General features: G+C 55.1%; 1 protein-coding gene across 1 annotated transcript in view; it reads right to left on the reverse strand.

Annotated features, from left to right (window-relative positions):
- Positions 1-1,942: 1,942 nt before the first annotated feature.
- The window catches only part of LOC140411256 (protein yippee-like 5), an 83,172-nt gene continuing 60,063 nt past the window's right edge, over positions 1,943-25,051 (reverse strand). Inside the window, exons 2-3 of the mRNA XM_072500383.1 lie at positions 2,904-3,078; positions 1,943-2,742 (exon numbers count right to left, since the gene is read on the reverse strand). Coding sequence (XP_072356484.1) covers positions 2,518-2,742; positions 2,904-3,044 — 366 coding nt within the window. The 5' untranslated portion in view covers positions 3,045-3,078 and the 3' untranslated portion in view covers positions 1,943-2,517. The remainder of the gene's footprint in view (positions 2,743-2,903; positions 3,079-25,051) is intronic.

Genomic DNA, 25,051 nt, shown 5'->3' on the forward strand with positions numbered 1-25,051 from the left:
TGGGCCGAATGGCCTGCTTCCGCACGGTAAATTCTATGATTCTGGAAATCTAAATAAATCACGTCCACTGGTTCTCCTTTGTCTAACTTCCTTGTTACTTCCTCAAAGAACTCTAACAGATTTGTCAGACACGACCTTCCTTTGACGAAGCCGTGCTGACTCAGTCCTATTTTACCGTGCACGTCCAAGTACTCCGCGATCTCATCATTAATAACAGACTCTAAAATCTTACCAATGGCCGAAGTCAGGCTAACCGGCCTATAATTTCCTGTCTTCTGCCTCCCTCCCTTCTGAAACACGGTGTTACATTAGCTACTTTCCAGTCCTCTGGGACCCTTCCTGCTCCACAATCTCCTCAGCTATCTCGTTTAGAACCCTGGGGTGTAGACCATCCGGGCCAGCTGACTTATCCACCTTCAGATCTTCCAGTTTCCCCACAACCTTCTCCTTAGTAATGGTCACTGCACTCACCTCTCCCCCCTGGTTCTGGAGCTCTGACATCCCACTGGTGTCTTCCACCGTGAAGACTGATGCAAAGTAACTATTCAGTTCCTCTGCATTTCTTTGTTTCCTATTATTACTTCTCCAGCCACGTTTTCCAGTGGCCCAATGTCTATTATTGCCTCTCTCTTACCTTTTATGTATTGAAAAAAACTCTTCCCATCTTCTTTCATAATACTAGCTAACTTGCACTCATATTTCATCTTCTCCCCCCTTATTGCTTTTTTAGTGACCATGGCGGCACGGTAGCACAGTGGTTCGCACTGTTGCTTTATAGCAGCAGGGACCCGGGTTTGATTCCCAGCTTGGGTCGCTGTCTGTGCGGAGTCTGCACGTTCTCCATGTCTGTGTGGGTTTCGTCCGGGTGCTCCGGTTTCCTCCCACAAGTCCCGAAAGACGTGCTGTTAGGTGATTTGGACATTCTGAATTCTCCCTCTTGTGACCCGAACAGGCGCCGGAATGTGGCGACTAGGGGCTTTTCACAGTAACTTAATTGCAGTGTTAATGTAAGCCTACTTGTGACAATAAAGATTATTATAGTTGCCCTCTGCTTGCTTTTAAAGGCTTCCCCATAATACTCGCCACTTTGTCTGCTTTTTCTTTAGCTTTTATGCTGTCCTCGACTTCCCTCGTCAGCCATGGATGCCTTGTCCTCCCCTGAGCATGTTTCTCCTGAATAAACCCCAAAAACTCCTGCCATTGTTGTTCCACTGTCTTCCCTGCTAGGCTCCTTTTCCAATCAACTCTGGCCAGCTCCTCCCTCATGTCTTTGTGTAGTTACCCTTATTTAATTGTAATCCCGTTACATCTGATTGCAGCTTCTCCCTCTCAAACTGCAGGGTGAATTATTTCCATCAGGGTCTTTTTTCCTTTCCAATTTCTGAACTCTACCCAGATTCGACCCCTTTCGACTATATCGCTCCTTGCTAGCGATTTAACTTCATTCCTTACTAACAATGCGACCCCGCTCCCTTTGCCATCTGCCTGTCCTTTCGATAGGACACATATCCTTGGATATTTAGATCCCAGCCCTGATCCCCTTGCAGCCACGTCTCTGTGATGCCCACAACATCGTACCGGCCAATTTCAATATGTGCACCAAGCTCATTTACCATGTTCCGTATACTGCGCGCATTAAGTCGGATTCTTGCCGCTTTCTATGCTCTCTGTCCTATTACTTGCTCTGGAAACTTCATGAATTTCTCCTGGGCCCTCGGCGCTTTAACGAGTTTAAAGTCCTCATCATTAACCTGCACTTCTACTCCACTTTAAGTTTGGGTTTGTAACTTTCCAGTATTTTAAATGGGTAGGAGAGGGGACTGTTTTAATAGTGAAGCTGTTGAGACAGATTAAATCTTCTGTCTTACGGATAACGAGCATCGACACTCTGTGTTGAGAGAGAGATATGTAGGTTTCAGTCAGGAACATTCAGAGTCTGGAATAACATTTTCCGTTTATTAAATTATTTATAAGTTACACAGATGGAGTCAGGCTCCTGAGTGGAAACAATAACTTCAGCAGACACCGAGCCGGGACTGCTGTGGAATCGGCAGCCAGGCCCCGGCCTGGGTGGTCGGACCTGGAACCCTGAGTGACACCGGATAACATCCGGACAATCCCCAACTCAGCCCAGAGTCTCCCGGAACCCAGGAACACCCGCTCTCTGCACTGACAGCCCAACTCATGCTGTTAAACCCTTCCCTTCGAGTCACATACAGCCGGCAAGCAAAGACGAGCTGGCACTCGGCATTTTACAAACAGCAAGGAAATATACTTAAAAAATTAAATAAAAGCTGAGCATTGCAAAACGCCTTTTCCCCTAAGGTAAGTAGATAGTGGGAGTTAAAAGCACCGTCTAGAATGAGAGACACACTCTCGGGTCTCTCAATTTACAACACAAAGCTAGACTTAATGCTAAAGTGACACTGTACATGAGAGAGAAATGACTTTTTAAAATTAAAAGTATTCTTTTTCTTTCGGAAAGAGAATGGAAAGTATCCATGAAGGAGTTTCTCCTCAGGAGGTATCAGAGGGAACGTGCTCTTCGAAACCCTCACTCTCACGCACCAAAGCTCGCTCCAGGATCACGCGGCCCTCCTTGTACCGCTGACTGTCCTCGGTCGCAAACTCGTAAATCCAGCCCAGTTTACTGTTGCAGTTCTTGCAACTAACGTCTCGTACCATGTGACGGCCGGTCAGCATCACCCGATCTTGTACCTCGCTGTACTGTAGATTCACCACCTGGGAAAGAGACAGACATTAATCTCACCCACACCTCACTGGGCAGAGACTCTCGGCCCGACAGGAAATGTTGGGTCGATACGTTTGATTCCGGAGGATTGCAGAGCTGGGGTGGCAGTGATTGGAGATTTTGTCGCCAGCTCGCTCCTGTCACAACTCACCTTGTTAAAGAGGAAGGCCCTCCCTGTAGCTCCTGTGAAACGTGTGGAAATCAGCTCAGATCGGTTGGTCAGGATGGTGTCACAGTTCGCACAGGAGAACAGACGGGTGCCGCCAATGTGGTCAAGGAAAATTCTGCCCATGATTCCCAGCCTTCCAATTGTACTCAGGTAAGATCTACGGAAAAGAGGTTACAATATTACAGGAGAAGGCCTATTTACATCATGTCAATTAACTGCAGAGTAATCGGCTCAGTCCCACTCCCCTGCAGAGAAATCAACTCAGTCCCGCTCCCCTGCTTCACTGCAGAGTAATCAACTCAGTCCCACTCCCCTGCTTCACTGCAGAGTAATCGGCTCAGTCCTACTCCCCTGCTTCACTGCAGAGTAATCAACTCAGTCCCACTCCCCTGCTTCACTGCAGAGTAATCAACTCAGTCCCACTCCCCTGCTTCACTGCAGAGTAATCGGCTCAGTCCTACTCCCCCGCTTCACTGCAGAGTAATCGGCTCAGTCCCACTCCCCTGCTTCACTGCAGAATAATCGGCTCAGTCCCACTCCCCTGCAGAGTAATCGACTCAGTCCCACTCCCCTGTTTCAATGCAGAGTAATCGACTCAGCCCCACTCCCCTGCTTCACTGCAGAGTAATCGACTCAGTCCCACTACCCTGCTTCACTGCAGAGTAATCGACTCAGTCCAACTCCACTGCTTCACTGCAGAGTAATCGACTCAGTCGCACTCCCCTGCTTCACTGCAGAGTAATCGACTCAGCCATACTCCCCTGCAGAGTAATCAGCTGAGTCCCACTCCCTTGCAGAGTAAGCAACTCAATCCCACTCCCCTGCAGAGTAATCGACTCAGTCCCACTCGCCTGAAGAGTAATCAACTCAGTCCCACTCCCCTGCTTCACTGCAGAGTAATCGCCTCAGTCCCACTCCCCTGCTTCACTGCAGATTAATCGACTCAGTCCCACTCCCCTGCTTCACTGCAGAGTAATCGACTCAGCCCCACTCCCCTGCTTCACTGCAGAGTAATCGCCTAAGTCCCACTCCCCTGCTTCACTGCAGAGTAATCGACTCAGTCCCACTCCCCTGCTTCACTGCAGAGTAATCGACTCAGTCCCACTCTCCTGCTTCACTGCAGAGTAATCGACTCAGTCCCACTCCCCTGCAGAGTAATCGGCTGAGTCCCACTCCCCTGCAGAGTAATCGGCTGAGTCCCACTCCCTTGCAGAGGAAGCAACTCAATACCACTCCCCTGCAGAGTAATCGACTCAGTCCCAATCGCCTGCAGAGTAATCGACTCAGCCCCACTCCCCTGCTTCACTGCAGAGTAATCGGCTCAGTCCCACTCCCCTGCTTTACTGCAGAGTAATCGACTCAATCCCACTCCCCTGCTTCACTGCAGAGTAATCGGCTCAGTCCCACTGCCCTGCTTCACTGCAGAGTAATCGACTCAGTCCCACTCCCCAGCTTCACTGCAGAGTAATCGGATCAGTCCCACTCCCCTGCAGAGTAATCGGCCGAGTCCCACTCCCCTGCTTCACTGCAGAGTAATCGACTCAGCCTTACTCCCCTGCAGAGTAATCAACTCAGTCCCACTCCGCTGCTTCACTGCAGAGTAATCGGCTCAGTCCCACTCCCCTGCTTCACTGCAGAGTAATCGCCTCAGTCCCACTCCCCTGCTTCACTGCAGAGTAATCGGCTCAGTCCCACTCCCCTGCTTCACTGCAGAGTAATCGACTCAGTCCCACTCCCCTGCTTCACTGCAGAGTAATCGACTCAGTCCCACTCCCCTGCAGAGTAATCGGCTGAGTCCCACTCCCCTGCAGAGTAATCGGCTGAGTCCCACTCCCTTGCAGAGGAAGCAACTCAATACCACTCCCCTGCAGAGTAATCGACTCAGTCCCAATCGCCTGCAGAGTAATCGACTCAGCCCCACTCCCCTGCTTCACTGCAGAGTAATCGGCTCAGTCCCACTCCCCTGCTTCACTGCAGAGTAATCGACTCAATCCCACTCCCCTGCTTCACTGCAGAGTAATCGGCTCAGTCCCACTGCCCTGCTTCACTGCAGAGTAATCGACTCAGTCCCACTCCCCAGCTTCACTGCAGAGTAATCGGATCAGTCCCACTCCCCTGCAGAGTAATCGGCCGAGTCCCACTCCCCTGCTTCACTGCAGAGTAATCGACTCAGCCTTACTCCCCTGCAGAGTAATCAACTCAGTCCCACTCCGCTGCTTCACTGCAGAGTAATCGGCTCAGTCCCACTCCCCTGCTTCACTGCAGAGTAATCGCCTCAGTCCCACTCCCCTGCTTCACTGCAGAGTAATCGGCTCAGTCCCACTCCCCTGCTTCACTGCAGAGTAATCGACTCAGTCCCACTCCCCTGCAGAGTAATCGGCTGAGTCCCACTCCCTTGCAGAGTAAGCAACTCAATCCCACTCACCTGCAGAGTAATCGACTCAGTCCCACTCGCCTGAAGAGTAATCAACTCAGTCCCACTCCCCTGCTTCACTGCAGAGTGATCGGCTCAGTCCCACTCCCCTGCTTCACTGCAGAGTAATCGGCTCAGTCCCACTCCCCTGCTTCACTGCAGAGTAATATACTCAGCCCCACTCCCCTGCTTCACTGCAGAGTAATCGACTCAGTCCCACTCCCCTGCAGAGTAATCGGCCGAGTCCCACTCCCCTGCAGAGTAATCGGCTCAGTCCCACTGCCCTGCAGAGTAATCGACTCAGTCCCACTCCCCTGCTTTACTGCAGAGTAATCGACTCAGTCCCACTCCCCTGCAGAGTAATCGACTCAGTCCCACTCGCCTGCAGAGTAATCAACTCAGTCCCACTCCCCTGCTTCACTGCAGAGTAATCGGCTCAGTCCCACTCCCCTGCTTCACTGTAGAGTAATCAACTCAGTCCCACTCCCCTGCTTCACTGCAGAGTAATCAACTCATTCCCACTCCCCTGCTTCACTGCAGAGTAATCGACTCAGTCCCACTCCAATGCTTCACTGCAGAGTAATCGGCTCAGTCCCACTCCTCTGCTTCACTGCAGAGTAATCGGCTCAGTCCCACTCCCCTGCTTCACTGCAGAGTAATCGACTCAGTCCCACTCCCCTGCAGAGTAATCGGCTGAGTCCCACTCCCTTGCAGAGTAAGCAACTCAATACCACTCCCCTGCAGAGTAATCGACTCAGTCCCAATCGCCTGCAGAGTAATTGACTCAGCCCCACTCCCCTGCTTCACTGCAGAGTAATCGGCTCAGTCCCACTCCCCTGCTTCACTGCAGAGTAATCGACTCAATCCTACTCCCCTGCTTCACTGCAGAGTAATCGGCTCAGTCCCACTGCCCTGCTTCACTGCAGAGTAATCGACTCAGTCCCACTCCCCTGCTTCACTGCAGAGTAATCGGCTCAGTCCCACTCCCCTGCAGAGTAATCGGCCGAGTCCCACTCCCCTGCTTCACTGCAGAGTAATCGACTCAGCCATACTCCCCTGCAGAGTAATCAACTCAGTCCCACTCGCCTGCTTCACTGCAGAGTAATCGACTCAGTCCCACTCCCCTGCTTCACTGCAGAGTAATCGACTCAGTCCCACTCCCCTGCTTCACTGCAGAGTAATCGACTCAGTCCCACTCCCCTGCTTCACTGCAGAGTAATCGACTCAGCCCTACTCCCCTGCTTCACTGCAGAGTAATCGGCTCAGTCCCACTCCCCTACTTCACTGCAGAGTAATCGGCTCAGTCCCACTCCCCGACTTCACTGCAGAGTAATCGGCTCAGTACCACTCCCCTGCTTCACTGCAGAGTAATCGACTCAGTCCCACTCCGCTGCTTCACTGCAGAGTAATCGGCTCAGTCCCACTCCCCTGCTTCACTGCAGAGTAATCGCCTCAGTCCCACTCCTCTGCTTCACTGCAGAGTAATCGGCTCAGTCCCACTCTCCTGCTTCACTGCAGAGTAATCGACTCAGTCCCACTCCCCTGCTTCACTGCAGAGTAATCGACTCAGTCCCACTCCCCTGCTTCACTGCAGAGTAATCGACTCAGTCCCACTCCCCTGCAGAGTAATCGACTCAGTCCCACTCGCCTGCAGAGTAATCAACTCAGTCCCACTCCCCTGCTTCACTGCAGAGTAATCGGCTCAGTCCCACTCCCCTGCTTCACTGTAGAGTAATCAACTCAGTCCCACTCCCCTGCTTCACTGCAGAGTAATCAACTCAGTCCCACTCCCCTGCTTCACTGCAGAGTAATCGACTCAGTCCCACTCCAATGCTTCACTGCAGAGTAATCGGCTCAGTCCCACTCCTCTGCTTCACTGCAGAGTAATCGGCTCAGTCCCACTCCCCTGCTTCACTGCAGAGTAATCGACTCAGTCCCACTCCCCTGCAGAGTAATCGGCTGAGTCCCACTCCCTTGCAGAGTAAGCAACTCAATACCACTCCCCTGCAGAGTAATCGACTCAGTCCCAATCGCCTGCAGAGTAATCGACTCAGCCCCACTCCCCTGCTTCACTGCAGAGTAATCGGCTCAGTCCCACTCCCCTGCTTCACTGCAGAGTAATCGACTCAATCCTACTCCCCTGCTTCACTGCAGAGTAATCGGCTCAGTCCCACTGCCCTGCTTCACTGCAGAGTAATCGACTCAGTCCCACTCCCCTGCTTCACTGCAGAGTAATCGGCTCAGTCCCACTCCCCTGCAGAGTAATCGGCCGAGTCCCACTCCCCTGCTTCACTGCAGAGTAATCGACTCAGCCATACTCCCCTGCAGAGTAATCAACTCAGTCCCACTCGCCTGCTTCACTGCAGAGTAATCGACTCAGTCCCACTCCCCTGCTTCACTGCAGAGTAATCGACTCAGTCCCACTCCCCTGCTTCACTGCAGAGTAATCGACTCAGCCCCACTCCCCTGCATCACTGCAGAGTAATCGACTCAGTCCCACTCCCCTGCTTCACTGCAGAGTAATCGCCTCAGTCCCACTCCCCTGCTTCACTGCAGAGTAATCGGCTCAGTCCCACTCCCCTGCTTCACTGCAGAGTAATCGACTCAGTCCCACTCCCCTGCTTCACTGCAGAGTAATCGACTCAGTCCCACTCTCCTGCTTCACTGCAGAGTAATCGACTCAGTCCCACTCCCCTGCAGAGTAATCGGCTGAGTCCCACTCCCCTGCAGAGTAATCGGCTGAGTCCCACTCCCTTGCAGAGGAAGCAACTCAATACCACTCCCCTGCAGAGTAATCGACTCAGTCCCAATCGCCTGCAGAGTAATCGACTCAGCCCCACTCCCCTGCTTCACTGCAGAGTAATCGGCTCAGTCCCACTCCCCTGCTTCACTGCAGAGTAATCGACTCAATCCCACTCCCCTGCTTCACTGCAGAGTAATCGGCTCAGTCCCACTGCCCTGCTTCACTGCAGAGTAATCGACTCAGTCCCACTCCCCAGCTTCACTGCAGAGTAATCGGATCAGTCCCACTCCCCTGCAGAGTAATCGGCCGAGTCCCACTCCCCTGCTTCACTGCAGAGTAATCGACTCAGCCTTACTCCCCTGCAGAGTAATCAACTCAGTCCCACTCCGCTGCTTCACTGCAGAGTAATCGGCTCAGTCCCACTCCCCTGCTTCACTGCAGAGTAATCGCCTCAGTCCCACTCCCCTGCTTCACTGCAGAGTAATCGGCTCAGTCCCACTCCCCTGCTTCACTGCAGAGTAATCGACTCAGTCCCACTCCCCTGCAGAGTAATCGGCTGAGTCCCACTCCCTTGCAGAGTAAGCAACTCAATCCCACTCACCTGCAGAGTAATCGACTCAGTCCCACTCGCCTGAAGAGTAATCAACTCAGTCCCACTCCCCTGCTTCACTGCAGAGTGATCGGCTCAGTCCCACTCCCCTGCTTCACTGCAGAGTAATCGGCTCAGTCCCACTCCCCTGCTTCACTGCAGAGTAATATACTCAGCCCCACTCCCCTGCTTCACTGCAGAGTAATCGACTCAGTCCCACTCCCCTGCAGAGTAATCGGCCGAGTCCCACTCCCCTGCAGAGTAATCGGCTCAGTCCCACTGCCCTGCAGAGTAATCGACTCAGTCCCACTCCCCTGCTTCACTGCAGAGTAATCGACTCAGTCCCACTCCCCTGCAGAGTAATCGACTCAGTCCCACTCGCCTGCAGAGTAATCAACTCAGTCCCACTCCCCTGCTTCACTGCAGAGTAATCGGCTCAGTCCCACTCCCCTGCTTCACTGTAGAGTAATCAACTCAGTCCCACTCCCCTGCTTCACTGCAGAGTAATCAACTCATTCCCACTCCCCTGCTTCACTGCAGAGTAATCGACTCAGTCCCACTCCAATGCTTCACTGCAGAGTAATCGGCTCAGTCCCACTCCTCTGCTTCACTGCAGAGTAATCGGCTCAGTCCCAATCCCCTGCTTCACTGCAGAGTAATCGACTCAGTCCCACTCCCCTGCAGAGTAATCGGCTGAGTCCCACTCCCTTGCAGAGTAAGCAACTCAATACCACTCCCCTGCAGAGTAATCGACTCAGTCCCAATCGCCTGCAGAGTAATTGACTCAGCCCCACTCCCCTGCTTCACTGCAGAGTAATCGGCTCAGTCCCACTCCCCTGCTTCACTGCAGAGTAATCGACTCAATCCTACTCCCCTGCTTCACTGCAGAGTAATCGGCTCAGTCCCACTGCCCTGCTTCACTGCAGAGTAATCGACTCAGTCCCACTCCCCTGCTTCACTGCAGAGTAATCGGCTCAGTCCCACTCCCCTGCAGAGTAATCGGCCGAGTCCCACTCCCCTGCTTCACTGCAGAGTAATCGACTCAGCCATACTCCCCTGCAGAGTAATCAACTCAGTCCCACTCGCCTGCTTCACTGCAGAGTAATCGACTCAGTCCCACTCCCCTGCTTCACTGCAGAGTAATCGACTCAGTCCCACTCCCCTGCTTCACTGCAGAGTAATCGACTCAGTCCCACTCCCCTGCTTCATTGCAGAGTAATCGACTCAGCCCTACTCCCCTGCTTCACTGCAGAGTAATCGGCTCAGTCCCACTCCCCTACTTCACTGCAGAGTAATCGGCTCAGTCCCACTCCCCGACTTCACTGCAGAGTAATCGGCTCAGTACCACTCCCCTGCTTCACTGCAGAGTAATCGACTCAGTCCCACTCCGCTGCTTCACTGCAGAGTAATCGGCTCAGTCCCACTCCCCTGCTTCACTGCAGAGTAATCGCCTCAGTCCCACTCCTCTGCTTCACTGCAGAGTAATCGGCTCAGTCCCACTCTCCTGCTTCACTGCAGAGTAATCGACTCAGTCCCACTCCCCTGCTTCACTGCAGAGTAATCGACTCAGTCCCACTCCCCTGCTTCACTGCAGAGTAATCGACTCAGTCCCACTCCCCTGCAGAGTAATCGACTCAGTCCCACTCGCCTGCAGAGTAATCAACTCAGTCCCACTCCCCTGCTTCACTGCAGAGTAATCGGCTCAGTCCCACTCCCCTGCTTCACTGTAGAGTAATCAACTCAGTCCCACTCCCCTGCTTCACTGCAGAGTAATCAACTCAGTCCCACTCCCCTGCTTCACTGCAGAGTAATCGACTCAGTCCCACTCCAATGCTTCACTGCAGAGTAATCGGCTCAGTCCCACTCCTCTGCTTCACTGCAGAGTAATCGGCTCAGTCCCACTCCCCTGCTTCACTGCAGAGTAATCGACTCAGTCCCACTCCCCTGCAGAGTAATCGGCTGAGTCCCACTCCCTTGCAGAGTAAGCAACTCAATACCACTCCCCTGCAGAGTAATCGACTCAGTCCCAATCGCCTGCAGAGTAATCGACTCAGCCCCACTCCCCTGCTTCACTGCAGAGTAATCGGCTCAGTCCCACTCCCCTGCTTCACTGCAGAGTAATCGACTCAATCCTACTCCCCTGCTTCACTGCAGAGTAATCGGCTCAGTCCCACTGCCCTGCTTCACTGCAGAGTAATCGACTCAGTCCCACTCCCCTGCTTCACTGCAGAGTAATCGGCTCAGTCCCACTCCCCTGCAGAGTAATCGGCCGAGTCCCACTCCCCTGCTTCACTGCAGAGTAATCGACTCAGCCATACTCCCCTGCAGAGTAATCAACTCAGTCCCACTCGCCTGCTTCACTGCAGAGTAATCGACTCAGTCCCACTCCCCTGCTTCACTGCAGAGTAATCGACTCAGTCCCACTCCCCTGCTTCACTGCAGAGTAATCGACTCAGCCCCACTCCCCTGCATCACTGCAGAGTAATCGACTCAGTCCCACTCCCCTGCTTCACTGCAGAGTAATCGACTCAGCCCCACTCCCCTGCTTCACTGCAGAGCAATCGGCTCAGTCCCACTCCCCAACTTCACTGCAGAGTAATCGGCTCAGTCCCACTCCCCGACTTCACTGCAGAGTAATCAGCTCAGTACCACTCCCCTGCTTCACTGCAGAGTAATCGACTCAGTCCCACTCCGCTGCTTCACTGCAGAGTAATCGGCTCAGTCCCACTCCCCTGCTTCACTGCAGAGTAATCGCCTCAGTCCCACTCCTCTGCTTCACTGCAGAGTAATCGGCTCAGTCCCACTCCCCTGCTTCACTGCAGAGTAATCGACTCAGTCCCACTCCCCTGCTTCACTGCAGAGTAATCGGCTCAGTCCCACTCCTCTGCTTCACTGCAGAGTTATCGGCTCAGTCCCACTCCCCTGCTTCACTGCAGAGTAATCGCCTCAGTCCCACTCCTCTGCTTCACTGCAGAGTAATCGGCTCAGTCCCACTCCCCTGCTTCACTGCAGAGTAATCGGCTCAGTCCCACTCCTCTGCTTCACTGCAGAGTAATCGGCTCAGTCCCACTCCCCTGCTTCACTGCAGAGTAATCGACTCAGTCCCACTCCCCTGCAGAGTAATCGGCTGAGTCCCACTCCCTTGCAGAGTAAGCAACTCAATCCCACTCCCCTGCAGAGTAATCGACTCAGTCCCACTCGCCTGAAGAGTAATCAACTCAGTCCCACTCCCCTGCTTCACTGCAGAGTAATCGACTCAGTCCCACTCCCCGGCAGAGTAATCGGCCGAGTCCCACTCCCCTGCAGAGTAATCGGCTCAGTCCCACTGCCCTGCAGAGTAATCGACTCAGTCCCACTCCCTTGCTTCACTGCAGAGTAATCGACTCAGTCCCACTCCCCTGCAGAGTAATCGACTCAGTCCCACTCGCCTGCAGAGTAATCAACTCAGTCCCACTCCCCTGCTTCACTGCAGAGTAATCGGCTCAGTCCCACTCCCCTGCTTCACTGTAGAGTAATCAACTCAGTCCCACTCCCCTGCTTCACTGCAGAGTAATCAACTCAGTCCCACTCCCCTGCTTCACTGCAGAGTTATCGACTCAGTCCCACTCCAATGCTTCACTGCAGAGTAATCGGCTCAGTCCCACTCCTCTGCTTCACTGCAGAGTAATCGGCTCAGTCCCACTCCCCTGCTTCACTGCAGAGTAATCGACTCAGTCCCACTCCCCTGCAGAGTAATCGGCTGAGTCCCACTCCCTTGCAGAGTAAGCAACTCAATACCACTCCCCTGCAGAGTAATCGACTCAGTCCCAATCGCCTGCAGAGTAATCGACTCAGCCCCACTCCCCTGCTTCACTGCAGAGTAATCGGCTCAGTCCCACTCCCCTGCTTCACTGCAGAGTAATCGACTCAATCCTACTCCCCTGCTTCACTGCAGAGTAATCGGCTCAGTCCCACTGCCCTGCTTCACTGCAGAGTAATCGACTCAGTCCCACTCCCCTGCTTCACTGCAGAGTAATCGGCTCAGTCCCACTCCCCTGCAGAGTAATCGGCCGAGTCCCACTCCCCTGCTTCACTGCAGAGTAATCGACTCAGCCATACTCCCCTGCAGAGTAATCAACTCAGTCCCACTCCCCTGCTTCACTGCAGAGTAATCGACTCAGCCCCACTCCCCTGCTTCACTGCAGAGTAATCGACTCAGCCCCACTCCCCTGCATCACTGCAGAGTAATCGACTCAGTCCCACTCCCCTGCTTCACTGCAGAGTAATCGACTCAGCCCCACTCCCCTGCTTCACTGCAGAGTAATCGCCTCAGTCCCACTCCCCTGCTTCACTGCAGAGTAATCGGCTCACTCCCACTCCCCTGCTTCACTGCAGAGTAATCGACTCAGTCCCACTCCCCTGCTTCACTGCAGAGTAATCGGCTCAGTCCCACTCCCCTGTTTCAATGCAGAGTAATCGACTCAGCCCCACTCCCCTGCTTCACTGCAGAGTAATCGACTCAGTCCCACTACCCTGCTTCACTGCAGAGTAATCGGCTCAGTCCCACTCCCCTGCTTCACTGCAGAGTAATCGGCTCAGTCCCAGTCCCCTGCTTCACTGCAGAGTAATCGGCTCAGTCCCACTCCCCTGTTTCAATGCAGAGTAATCGACTCAGCCCCACTCCCCTGCTTCACTGCAGAGTAATCGACTCAGTCCCACTACCCTGCTTCACTGCAGAGTAATCGACTCAGTCCCACTCCCCTGCTTCACTGCAGAGTAATCGACTCAGTCCAACTCCCCTACTTCACTGCAGAGTAATCGACTCAGCCCCACTCCCCTGCATCACTGCAGAGTAATCGACTCAGTCCCACTCCCCTGCTTCACTGCAGAGTAATCGACTCAGCCATACTCCCCTGCAGAGTAATCGGCTGAGTCCCACTCCCTTGCAGAGTAAGCAACTCAATCCCACTCCCCTGCAGAGTAATCGACTCAGTCCCACTCCCCTGCTTCACTGCAGAGTAATCGGCTCAGTCCCAGTCCCCTGCTTCACTGCAGAGTAATCGGCTCAGTCCCACTCCCCTGTTTCAATGCAGAGTAATCGACTCAGCCCCACTCCCCTGCTTCACTGCAGAGTAATCGGCTCAGTCCCACTCCCCTGTTTCAATGCAGAGTAATCGACTCAGTCCCACTACCCTGCTTCACTGCAGAGTAATCGACTCAGTCCCACTCCCCTGCTTCACTGCAGATGTAATCGGCTCCGTCCCAGTCGACTGCTTCACTGCAGAGTAATCGACTCAGCCCCACTCCCCTGCTTCACTGCAGAGTAATCGGCTCAGTCCCACTCCCCTGTTTCAATGCAGAGTAATCGACTCAGCCCCACTCCCCTGCTTCACTGCAGAGTAATCGACTCAGTCCCACTCCCCTGCTTCACTGCAGCGTAATCGACTCAGTCCCACTCCCCTGCTTCACTGCAGAGTGATCGGCTCTGTCCCACTCTCCTGCTTCACTGCAGAGTAATCGCCTCAGTCCCACTCCCATGCTTCACTGCAGAGTAATCGGCTCAGCCCCACTCCCCTGCTTCACTGCAGAGTAATCGACTCAGTCCCACTCCCCTGCTTCACTGCAGAGTAATCGGCTCAGTCCCACTCCCCTGCTTCACTGCAGAGTAATCGACTCAGCCCCACTCCCCTCCTTCACTGCAGAGTAATCGAATCAGTCCCACTCCCCTGCAGAGTAATCGGCAGAGTCCCACTCCCCTGCAGAGTAATCGACTCAGTCCCACTCCCCTGCTTCACTGCAGAGTAATCGGCTCAGCCCCACTCCCCTGCTTCACTGCAGAGTAATCGGCTCAGTCCCACTCCCCTGCTTCACTGCAGAGTAATCGACTCAGCCCCACTCCCCTGCTTCACTGCAGAGTAATCGAATCGGTCCCACTCCCCTGCAGAGTAATCGGCCGAGTCCCACTCCCCTGCAGAGTAATCGACTCAGTCCCACTCCCCTGCTTCACTGCAGAGTAATCGACTCAGTCCCACTCCCGTGCAGAGTAATCGACTGAGTCCCACTCCCTTGCAGAGTAATCGACTCAGTCCCACTCGCCTGCAGAGTAATCAACTCAGTCCCACTCCCCTGCTTCACTGCAGAGTAATCGGCTCAGTCCCACTCCCCTGCTTCACTGCAGAGTAATCAACTCAGGCCCACTCCCCTGCTTCACTGCAGAGTAATCAACTCAGTCCCACTCCCCTGCTTCACTGCAGAGTAATCGGCTCAGCCCTACTCCCCTGCCTCACTGCAGAGTAATCGATTCAGTCCCACTGCCCTGCTTCACTGCAGAGTAATCGGCTCAGTCCCACTCCCCTGCTTCACTGCAGAGTAATCGACTCAGTCCCACTCCCCTGCTTCACTGCAGAGTAATCAACTCAGTCCCACTCCCCTGCTTCACTGCAGAGTAATCGGCTCAGCCCTACTCCCCTGCCTCACTGGAGAGTAATCGATTCAGTCCCACTGCCCTGCTACACTGCAGAGTAATCGGCTCAGTCCCACTCCCCTGCTTCACTGCAGAGTAATCGGCTCAGTCCCACTCCCCTGCTTCACTGCAGAGTAATAGATTCAGCCCCACTCCGCTGCTTCACTGCAGAGTAATCGACTCAGTCCCACTCCCCTGCAGAGTAATCGGCCGAGTCGCACTCCCATGCAGAGTAATCGGCTCAGTCACACTGCCCTGCAGAGTAATCGACTCAGTCCCACTCCCCTGCTTCACTGCAGAGTAATCGACTCAGTCCCACTCCCCTGCTTCACTGCAGAGTAATCGACTCAGTCCCACTCCCCTGCTTCACTGCAGAGTAATCGACTCAGCCCCACTCCCCTGCATCACTGCAGAGTAATCGACTCAGTCCCACTCCCCTGCTTCACTGCAGAGTAATCGACTCAGCCCCACTCCCCTGCTTCACTGCAGAGTAATCGGCTCAGTCCCACTCCCCTACTTCACTGCAGAGTAATCGGCTCAGTCCCACTCCCCGACTTCACTGCAGAGTAATCGGCTCAGTCCCACTCCCCTGCTTCACTGCAGAGTAATCGACTCAGTCCCACTCCGCTGCTTCACTGCAGAGTAATCGGCTCAGTCCCACTCCCCTGCTTCACTACAGAGTAATCGCCTCAGTCCCACTCCCCTGCTTCACTGCAGAGTAATCGGCTCAGTCCCACTCCCCTGCTTCACTGCAGAGTAATCAACTCAGTCCCACTCCCCTGCTTCACTGCAGAGTAATCGGCTCAGTCCCACTCCCCTGTTTCAATGCAGAGTAATCGACTCAGCCCCACTCCCCTGCTTCACTGCAGAGTAATCGACTCAGTCCCACTACCCTGCTTCACTGCAGAGTAATCGACTCAGTCCCACTCCCCTGCTTCACTGCAGAGTAATCGGCACAGTCCCAGTCCCCTGCTTCACTGCAGAGTAATCGGCTAAGTCCCACTCCCCTGTTTCAATGCAGAGTAATCGACTCAGCCCCACTCCCCTGCTTCACTGCAGAGTAATCGACTCAGTCCCACTACCCTGCTTCACTCCAGAGTAATCGACTCAGTCCCACTCCCCTGCTTCACTGCAGAGTAATCGACTCAGTCCAACTCCCCTGCTTCACTGCAGAGTAATCGACTCAGCCCCACTCCCCTGCATCACTGCAGAGTAATCGACTCAGTCCCACTCCCCTGCTTCAGTGCAGACTAATCGACTCAGCCATACTCCCCTGCAGAGTAATCGGCTGAGTCCCACTCCCTTGCAGAGTAAGCAACTCAATCCCACTCCCCTGCAGAGTAATCGACTCAGTCCCACTCGCCTGAAGAGTAATCTACTCAGTCCCACTCCCCTGCTTCACTGCAGAGTAATCGACTCAGTCCCACTCCCCTGCAGAGTAATCGACTCAGTCCCACTCCCCTGCTTCACTGCAGAGTAATCGACTCAGCCCCACTCCCCTGCATCACTGCAGAGTAATCGACTCAGTCCCACTCCCCTGCTTCACTGCAGAGTAATCGGCTCAGTCCCACTCCCCTGCTTCACTGCAGAGTAATCGGCTCAGTCCCACTCCCCTGCTTCACTGCGGAGTAATCGGCTCAGCCCTACTCCCCTGCATCACTGCAGAGTAATCGACTCAGTCCCACTCCCCTGCTTCACTGCAGAGTAATCGGCTCAGTCCCACTCCCCTGCTTCACTGCAGAGTAATCGGCTCAGTCCCACTCCCCTGCTTCACTGCGGAGTAATCGGCTCAGCCCTACTCCCCTGCATAGTAATCGGCTCAGTCCCACTCCCCTGCTTCACTGCAGAGTAATCGACTTAGTCCCACTCCCCTGCTTCACTGCAGAGTAATCGGCTCAGTCCCACTCCCCTGCTTCACTGCAGAGTAATCGGCTCAGTCCCACTCCCCTGCTTCACTGCAGAGTAATCGGCTGAGCCCTACTCCCCTGCTTCACTGCAGAGTAATCGACTCAGTCCCACTCCCCTGCTTCACTGCAGAGTAATCGCCTCAATCCCACTCCCCTGCTTCACTGCAGAGTAATCGGCTCAGTCCCACTCCCCTGCTTCATAGACTCATAGAACATACAGTGCAGAAGGAGGCCATTCGGCCCATCGAGTCTGCACCGACCCACATTAATCCCTCACTTCCACCTTATCCCCGCAACCCAATAACCCCTCCCAACCCTTATGGACACTACGGGTAATTTAGCATGGCCAATCCACCTAACCTGCACGTCTTTGGACTGTGGGAGGAAACCGGAGCACCCGGAGGAAACCCACGCGGACACGGGGAGAACGTGCAAACTCCGCACAGACAGTGACCCAGCGGGGAATCGAACCTGGGACCCTGGCGCTGTGAAGCCACAGTGCTAATCACTTGTGCTACCGTGCTGCCCACTGCAGACTAATCGACTCAGTCCCACTCCCCTGCTTCACTGCTGAGTAATCGGCTCAGTTCCACTCCCCTGCAGAGTAATCAACACAATCCCACTCCCCTGCAGAGTAATCAAGTCAGTCCCACTCCCCTGCTTCACTGCAGAGTAATCGACTCAGTCCCACTCCCCTGCTTCTCTGCAGCGTAATCGGCTCAGTCCCACTCCCCTGCTTCACTGCAGACTAATCGACACAGTCCCACTCCCCTGCTTCACTGCAGAGTAATCGGCTCAGCCCTACTCCCCTGCTTCACTGCAGAGTAATCGCCTCAGTCCCACTCCCCTGCTTCACTGCAGAGTAATCGGCTCAGTCCCACTCCCCTGCTTCACTGCAGAGTAATCGCCTCAGTCCCACTCCTCTGCTTCACTGCAGAGTAATCGGCTCAGTCCCACTCCCCTGCTTCACTGCAGAGTAATCGACTCAGTCCCACTCCCCTGCTTCACTGCAGAGTAATCGACTCAGTCCCACTCCCCTGCTTCACTGCAGAGTAATCGGCTCAGTCCCACTCCCATGCTTCACTGCAGAGTAATCGACTCAGTCCCACTCCCCTGCTTCACTGCAGAGTAATCGCCTCAGTCGCACTCCCCTGCTTCACTGCAGAGTAATCGACTCAGTCCCACTCCCCTGCTTCACTGCAGAGTAATTGCCTCAATCCCACTCCCCTCCTTCACTGCAGAGTAATCGACTCAGCCCCACTCCCCTGCTTCACTGCAGAGTAATCGACTCAGCCCCACTCCCCTGCATCACTGCAGAGTAATCGACTCAGTCCCACTCCCCTGCTTCACTGCAGAGTAATCGGCTCAGTCCCACTCCCCTGCTTCACTGCAGAGTAATCGGCTCAGTCCCACTCCCCTGCTTCACTGCAGAGTAATCGGCTCAGCCCTACTCCCCTGCTTCACTGCATAGTAATCGGCTCAGTCCCACTCCCCTGCATCACTGCAGAGTAATCGACTCAGTCCCACTCCCCTGCTTCACTGCAGAGTAATCGGCTCAGTCCCACTCCCCTGCTTCACTGCAGAGTAATCGGCTCAGTCCCACTCCCCTGCTTCACTGCAGAGTAATCGGCTGAGCCCTACTCCCCTGCTTCACTGCAGAGTAATCGACTCAGTCCCACTCCCCTGCTTCACTGCAGAGTAATCGCCTCAATCCCACTCCCCTGCCTCACGGCAGAGTAATCGACTCAGTCCCACTCCCCTGCTTCACTGCAGACTAATCGACTCAGTCCCACTCCCCTGCTTCACTGCTGAGTAATCGGCTCAGTTCCACTCCCCTGCAGAGTAATCAACACAATCCCACTCCCCTGCAGAGTAATCAACTCAGTCCCACTCCCCTGCTTCACTGCAGAGTAATCGACTCAGTCCCACTCCCCTGCTTCTCTGCAGAGTAATCGGCTCAGTCCCACTCCCCTGCTTCACTGCAGACTAATCGACTCAGTCCCACTCCCCTGCTTCACTGCAGAGTAATCGGCTCAGCCCTACTCCCCTGCTTCACTGCAGAGTAATCGCCTCAGTCCCACTCCCCTGCTTCACAGCAGAGTAATCAGCTCAGTCCCACTCCCCTGCTTCGCTGCAGAGTAATCGCCTCAGTCCCACTCCTCTGCTTCACTGCAGAGTAATCGGCTCAGTCCCACTCGCCTGCTTCACTGCAGAGTAATCGACTCAGTCCCACTCCCCTGCTTCACTGCAGAGTAATCGACTGAGTCCCACTCCCCTGCTTCACTGCAGAGTAATCGGCTCAATCCCACTCCCCTGCTTCACTGCAGAGTAATCGACTCAGTCCCACTCCCCTGCTTCACTGCAGAGTAATCGACTCAGTCGCAGTCCCCTGCTTCACTGCAGAGTAATCGACTCAGTCCCACTCCCCTGCTTCACTGCAGAGTAATTGCCTCAATCCCACTCCCCTGCTTCACTGCAGAGTAATCGACTCAGCCCCACTCCCCTGCTTCACTGCAGAGTAATCGACTTAGCCCTACTCCCCTACATCACTGCAGAGTAATCGACTCAGTCCCACTCCCCTGCTTCACTGCAGAGTAATCGACTCAGCCCCACTCCCCTGCATCACTGTAGAGTAATATACTCAGCCCTACTCCCCAGCTTCACTGCAGAGTAATCGGCTCAGTCCAACTCCCCTGCTTCACTGCAGACTAATCAACTCATTCCCACTCCCATGCTTCACTGCAGAGTAATCGACTCAGTCCCACTCCCCTGCTTCACTGCAGAGTAATCTACTCAGTCCCACTACCCTGCTTCACTGCAGAGTAATCGACTCAGTCCCACTCCCCTGCTTCACTGCAGAGTAATCGGCTCAGTCCCACTCCCCTGCTTCACTGCAGAGTAATCGACTCAGTCCCACTCCCCTGCTTCACTGCAGAGTAATCGGCTCAGTCCCACTCCCCTGCTTCACTGCAGAGTAATAGACTCAGCCCCACTGCCCTGCTTCACTGCAGAGTAATCGACTCAGTCCCACTCCCCTGCAGAGTAATCGGCTGAGTCCCACTCCCCTGCAGAGTAATCGGCTCAGTCCCACTGCCTTGCAGAGTAATCGACTCAGTCCCACTCCCCTGCTTCACTGCAGAGTAATCGACTCAGTCCCACTCCCCTGCAGAGTAATCGGCTGAGTCCCACTCCCTTCCAGCGTAATCTACTCAGTCCCACTCCCCTGCAGAGTAATCGACTCAGTCCCACTCCCCTGCAGAGTAATCAACTCAGTCCCACTCCCCTGCTTCACTGCAGAGTAATTGGCTCAGTCCCACTCCCCTGCTTCACTGCAGAGTAATCAACTCAGTCCCACTCCCCTGCTTCACTGCAGAGTAATCGGCTCAGTCCCACTCCCGTGCTTCACTGCAGAGTAATCGGCTCAGCCCCACTCCCCTGCTTCATTGCAGAGTAATCGGCTGAGTCACACTCCCCTGCTTCACTGCAAAGTAATCAACTCAGTCCCACTCCCCTGCTTCACTGCAGAGTAATCGACTCAGTCCCACTCCACTGCTTCACTGCAGAGTAATCGACTCAGCCCCACTCCCCTGCATCACTGCAGAGTAATCGACTCAGTCCCACTCCCCTGCTTCACTGCAGAGTAATCGGCTCAGTCCCACTCCCCTGCTTCACTGCAGAGTAATCGGCTCAGTCCCACTCCCCTGCTTCACTGCAGAGTAATCGACTCAGTCCCATTCCCCTTCTTCACTGCAGAGTAATCGACTCAGTCCCACTCCCCTGCTTCACTGCAGAGGAATCGGCTCAGTCCCACGCCCCAGCTTCACTGCAGAGTAATTGCCTCAATCCCACTCCCCTGCTTCACTGCAGAGTAATCAGCTCAGTCCCACTCCCCTGCTTCACTGCAGAGTAATCGACTCAGTCCCACTCCCCTGCTTCATTGCAGAGTAATCGGCTCAGTCCCACTCCCCTGCTTCAATGCAGAGTAATCGCCTCAGTCCCACTCCCCTGCTTCACTGCAGAGTAATCGACTCAGTCCCACTCCCCTGCTTCACTGCAGAGTAATCGACTCAGTCCAACTCCCCTGCTTCACTGCAGAGTAATCGACTCTTGTTGGAGGCAGAGGCGGCGTTGTTGGCGGAGGAGCGAAAGGTGTTAAAGGTGAAGGAGGCGATCGGGTTGTCTTGTTGGAGGTGGAGGCGGCGTTGATGGCGGAGGAGCGAAAGGTGTTAAAGGTGAAGGAGACGATCGGGTTGTCTCGGAGGCGGAGTTGTTGGCGGAGGAGCGAAAGGTGTTAAAGGTGAAGGAGGCGATCGGGTTGTCTCGGAGGCGGAGGCGTCGTTGTTGGCGGAGGAGCGAAAGGTGTTAAAGGTGAAGGAGGCGATCGGGTTGTCTCGGAGGCGGAGGCGGCGTTGTTGGCGGAGGAGCGAAAGGTGTTAAAGGTGAAGGAGGCGATCGGGTTGTCTTGTTGGAGGCGGAGGCGGCGTTGTTGGCGCAGGAGCGAAAAGTGTTAAAGGTGAAGGAGGCGATCGGGTTGTCTCGGAGGCGGAGGTGGCGTTGTTGGCGGAGGAGCGAAAGGTGTTCAAGGTGAAGGAGGCGATCAGGTTGTCTTGTTGGAGACGGAGGCGGCGTTGTTGGCGGAGGAGCGAAAGGTGTTAAAGGTGAAGGAGGCGATCGGGTTGTCTTGTTGGAGGCGGAGGTGGCGTTGTTGGCGGAGGAGCGAAAGGTGTTAAAGGTGAAGGAGGCGATCAGGTTGTCTCGGAGGCGGAGGCGTCGTTGTTGGCGGAGGAGCGAAAGGTGTTAAAGGTGAAGGAGGCGATCGGGTTGTCTCGGAGGCGGAGTTGTTGGTGGAGGAGCGAAAGGTGTTAAAGGTGAAGGAGGCGATCAGATTGTCTCGGAGGCGGAGGCGTCGTTGTTGGCGGAGGAGCGAAAGGTGTTAAAGGTGAAGGAGGCGATCAGATTGTCTCGGAGGCGGAGGCGTCGTTGTTGGCGGAGGAGCGAAAGGTGTTAAAGGTGAAGGAGGCGATCAGGTTGTCTCGGAGGAGGAGGCGTCGTTGTTGGCGGAGGAGCGAAAGGTGTTAAAGGTGAAGGAGGCGATCAGGTTGTCTCGGAGGCGGAGGCGTCGTTGTTGGCGGAGGAGCGAAAGGTGTTAAAGGTGAAGGAGGCGATCAGATTGTCTCGGAGGCGGAGGCGTCGTTGTTGGCGGAGGAGCGAAAGGTGTTAAAGGTGAAGGAGGCGATCGGGTTGTCTTGTTGGAGGCGGAGGCGGCGTTGTTGGCGGAGGAGCGAAAGGTGTTAAAGGTGAAGGAGGCGATCGGGTTGTCTTGTTGGAGGCGGAGGCAGCGTTGTTGGCGGAGGAGCGAAAGGTGTTAAAGGTGAAGGAGGCGATCAGATTGTCTCGGAGGCGGAGGCGGAGTTGTTGGCGGAGGAGCGAAAGGTGTTAAAGGTGAAGGAGGCGATCGGGTTGTCTCGGAGGCGGAGGCGGCGTTGTTGGCGGAGGAGCGAAAGGTGTTAAAGGTGAAGGAGGCGATCGGATTGTCTCGGAGGCGGAGGCGGCGTTGTTGGCGGAGGAGCGAAAGGTGTTCAAGGTGAAGGAGGCGATCAGGTTGTCTTGTTGGAGGCGGAGGCGGTGTTGTTGGCGGAGGAGCGAAAGGTGTTAAAGGTGAAGGAGGCGATCGGGTTGTCTTGTTGGAGGCGGTGTTGTTGGCGGAGGAGCGAAAGGTGTTCAAGGTGAAGGAGGCGATCGGGTTGTCTTGTTGGAGGCGGAGGCGGAGTTGTTGGCGGAGGAGCGAAAGGTGTTAAAGGTAAAGGAGGCGATCGGGTTGTCTTGTTGGAGGCGGAGGCGGTGTTGTTGGCGGAGGAGCGAAAGGTGTTAAACGTGAAGGAGGCGATCGGGTTGTCTTGTTGGAGACGAGGTGGCGATGTTGGCGGAGGAGCGAAAGGTGTTAAAGGTGAAGGAGACGATCGGGTTGTCTCGGAGGCGGAGGTGGCGTTGATGGCGGAGGAGCGAATGGTGTTAAAGGTGAAGGAGGTGATCGGGTTGTCTCGGAGGCGGAGGTGGCGTTGATGGCGGAGGAGCGAAAGGTGTTAAAGGTGAAGGAGGCGATCGGGTTGTCTTGTTGGAGGCGGAGGCGGAGTTGTTGGCGGAGGAGCGAAAGGTGTTAAAGGTGAAGGAGGCGATCGGGTTGTCTCGGAGGCGGAGGCGGCGTTGTTGGCGGAGGAGCGAAAGGTGTTAAAGGTGAAGGAGGCGATCGGGTTGTCTCGGAGGCGGAGGCGGCGTTGATGGCGGAGGAGCGAAAGGTGTTAAAGGTGAAGGAGGCGATCGGGTTGTCTCGGAGGCGGAGGCGGCGTTGATGGCGGAGGAGCGAATGGTGTTAAAGGTGAAGGAGGCGATCGGGTTGTCTTGTTGGAGGCGGAGGCGGCGTTGTTGGCGGAGGAGCGAAAGGTGTTAAAGGTGAAGGAGGCGATCGGGTTGTCTCGGAGGCGGAGGCGGCGTTGTTGGCGGAGGAGCGAAAGGTGTTAAAGGTGAAGGAGGCGATCGGGTTGTCTTGTTGGAGGCGGAGGCGGCGTTGTTGGCGGAGGAGCGAAAGGTGTTAAAGGTGAAGGAGGCGATCGGGTTGTCTTGTTGGAGGCGGAGGCGGTGTTGTTGGCGGAGGAGCGAAAGGTGTTAAAGGTGAAGGAGGCGATCGGGTTGTCTTGTTGGAGGCGGAGGCGGTGTTGTTGGCGGAGGAGCGAAAGGTGTTAAAGGTGAAGGAGGCGATCGGGTTGTTTTGTTGGAGGCGGAGGCGGCGTTGTTGGCGGAGGAGCGAAAGGTGTTAAAGGTGAAGGAGGCGATCGGGTTGTCTTGTTGGAGGCGGAGGCAGCGTTGTTGGCGGAGGAGCGAAAGGTGTTAAAGGTGAAGGAGGCGATCGGGTTGTCTCGGAGGCGGAGGTGGCGTTGTAGGCGGAGGAGCGAAAGGTGTTCAAGGTGAAGGAGGCGATCGGGTTGTCTCGGAGGCGGTCTTGTTGGCGGAGGAGCGAAAGGTGTTAAAGGTGAAGGAGACGATCGGGTTGTCTCGGAGGCGGAGGCGGCGTTGTTGGCGGAGGAGCGAAAGGTGTTAAAGGTGAAGGAGGCGATCGGGTTGTCTCGGAGGCGGAGGCGGTGTTGTTGGCGGAGGAGCGAAAGGTGTTAAAGGTGAAGGAGGCGATCGGATTGTCTCGGAGGCGGAGGCGGCGTTGTTGGCGGAGGAGCGAAAGGTGTTCAAGGTGAAGGAGGCGATCAGGTTGTCTTGTTGGAGGCGGAGGCGGTGTTGTTGGCGGAGGAGCGAAAGGTGTTAAAGGTGAAGGAGGCGATCGGGTTGTCTCGGAGGCGGAGGCGGTGTTGTTGGCGGAGGAGCGAATGGTGTTAAAGGTGAAGGAGGCGATCGGATTGTCTTGTTGGAGGCGGAGGCAGCGTTGTTGGCGGAGGAGCAAAAGGTGTTAAAGGTGAAGGAGGCGATCGGGTTGTCTTGTTGGAGATGGAGGCGGCGTTGTTGGCGGAGGAGCGAAAGGTGTTAAAGGTGAAGGAGGCGATCGGGTTGTCTCGGAGGCGGAGGCGGCGTTGTTGGTGGAGGAGCGAAAGGTGTTAAAGGTGAAGGAGACGATCGGGTTGTCTTGTTGGAGGCGGAGGCGGCGTTGATGGCGGAGGAGCGAAAGGTGTTAAAGGTGAAGGAGGCGATCGGGTTGTCTCCGAGGCGGAGGCGGTGTTGTTGGCGGAGGAGCGAATGGTGTTAAAGGTGAAGGAGGCGATCGGGTTGTTTTGTTGGAGGCGGAGGCGTCGTTGTTGGCGGAGGAGCGAAAGGTGTTAAAGGTGAAGGAGGCGATCGGGTTGTCTCGGAGGCGGAGGCGGCGTTGTTGGCGGAGGAGCGAAAGGTGTTAAAGGTGAAGGAGACGATCGGGTTGTCTCGGAGGCGGAGGTGATGTTGTTGGCGGAGGAGCGAAAGGTGTTAAAGGTGAAGGAGGCGATCGGGTTGTCTTGTTGGAGGCGGAGGTGGCGTTGTTGGCGGAGGAGCGAAAGGTGTTA

The sequence above is a fragment of the Scyliorhinus torazame genome, chromosome 4 (genome assembly GCF_047496885.1).
Source record: "Scyliorhinus torazame isolate Kashiwa2021f chromosome 4, sScyTor2.1, whole genome shotgun sequence".
Taxonomy (NCBI): Eukaryota; Metazoa; Chordata; class Chondrichthyes; order Carcharhiniformes; family Scyliorhinidae; genus Scyliorhinus; species Scyliorhinus torazame.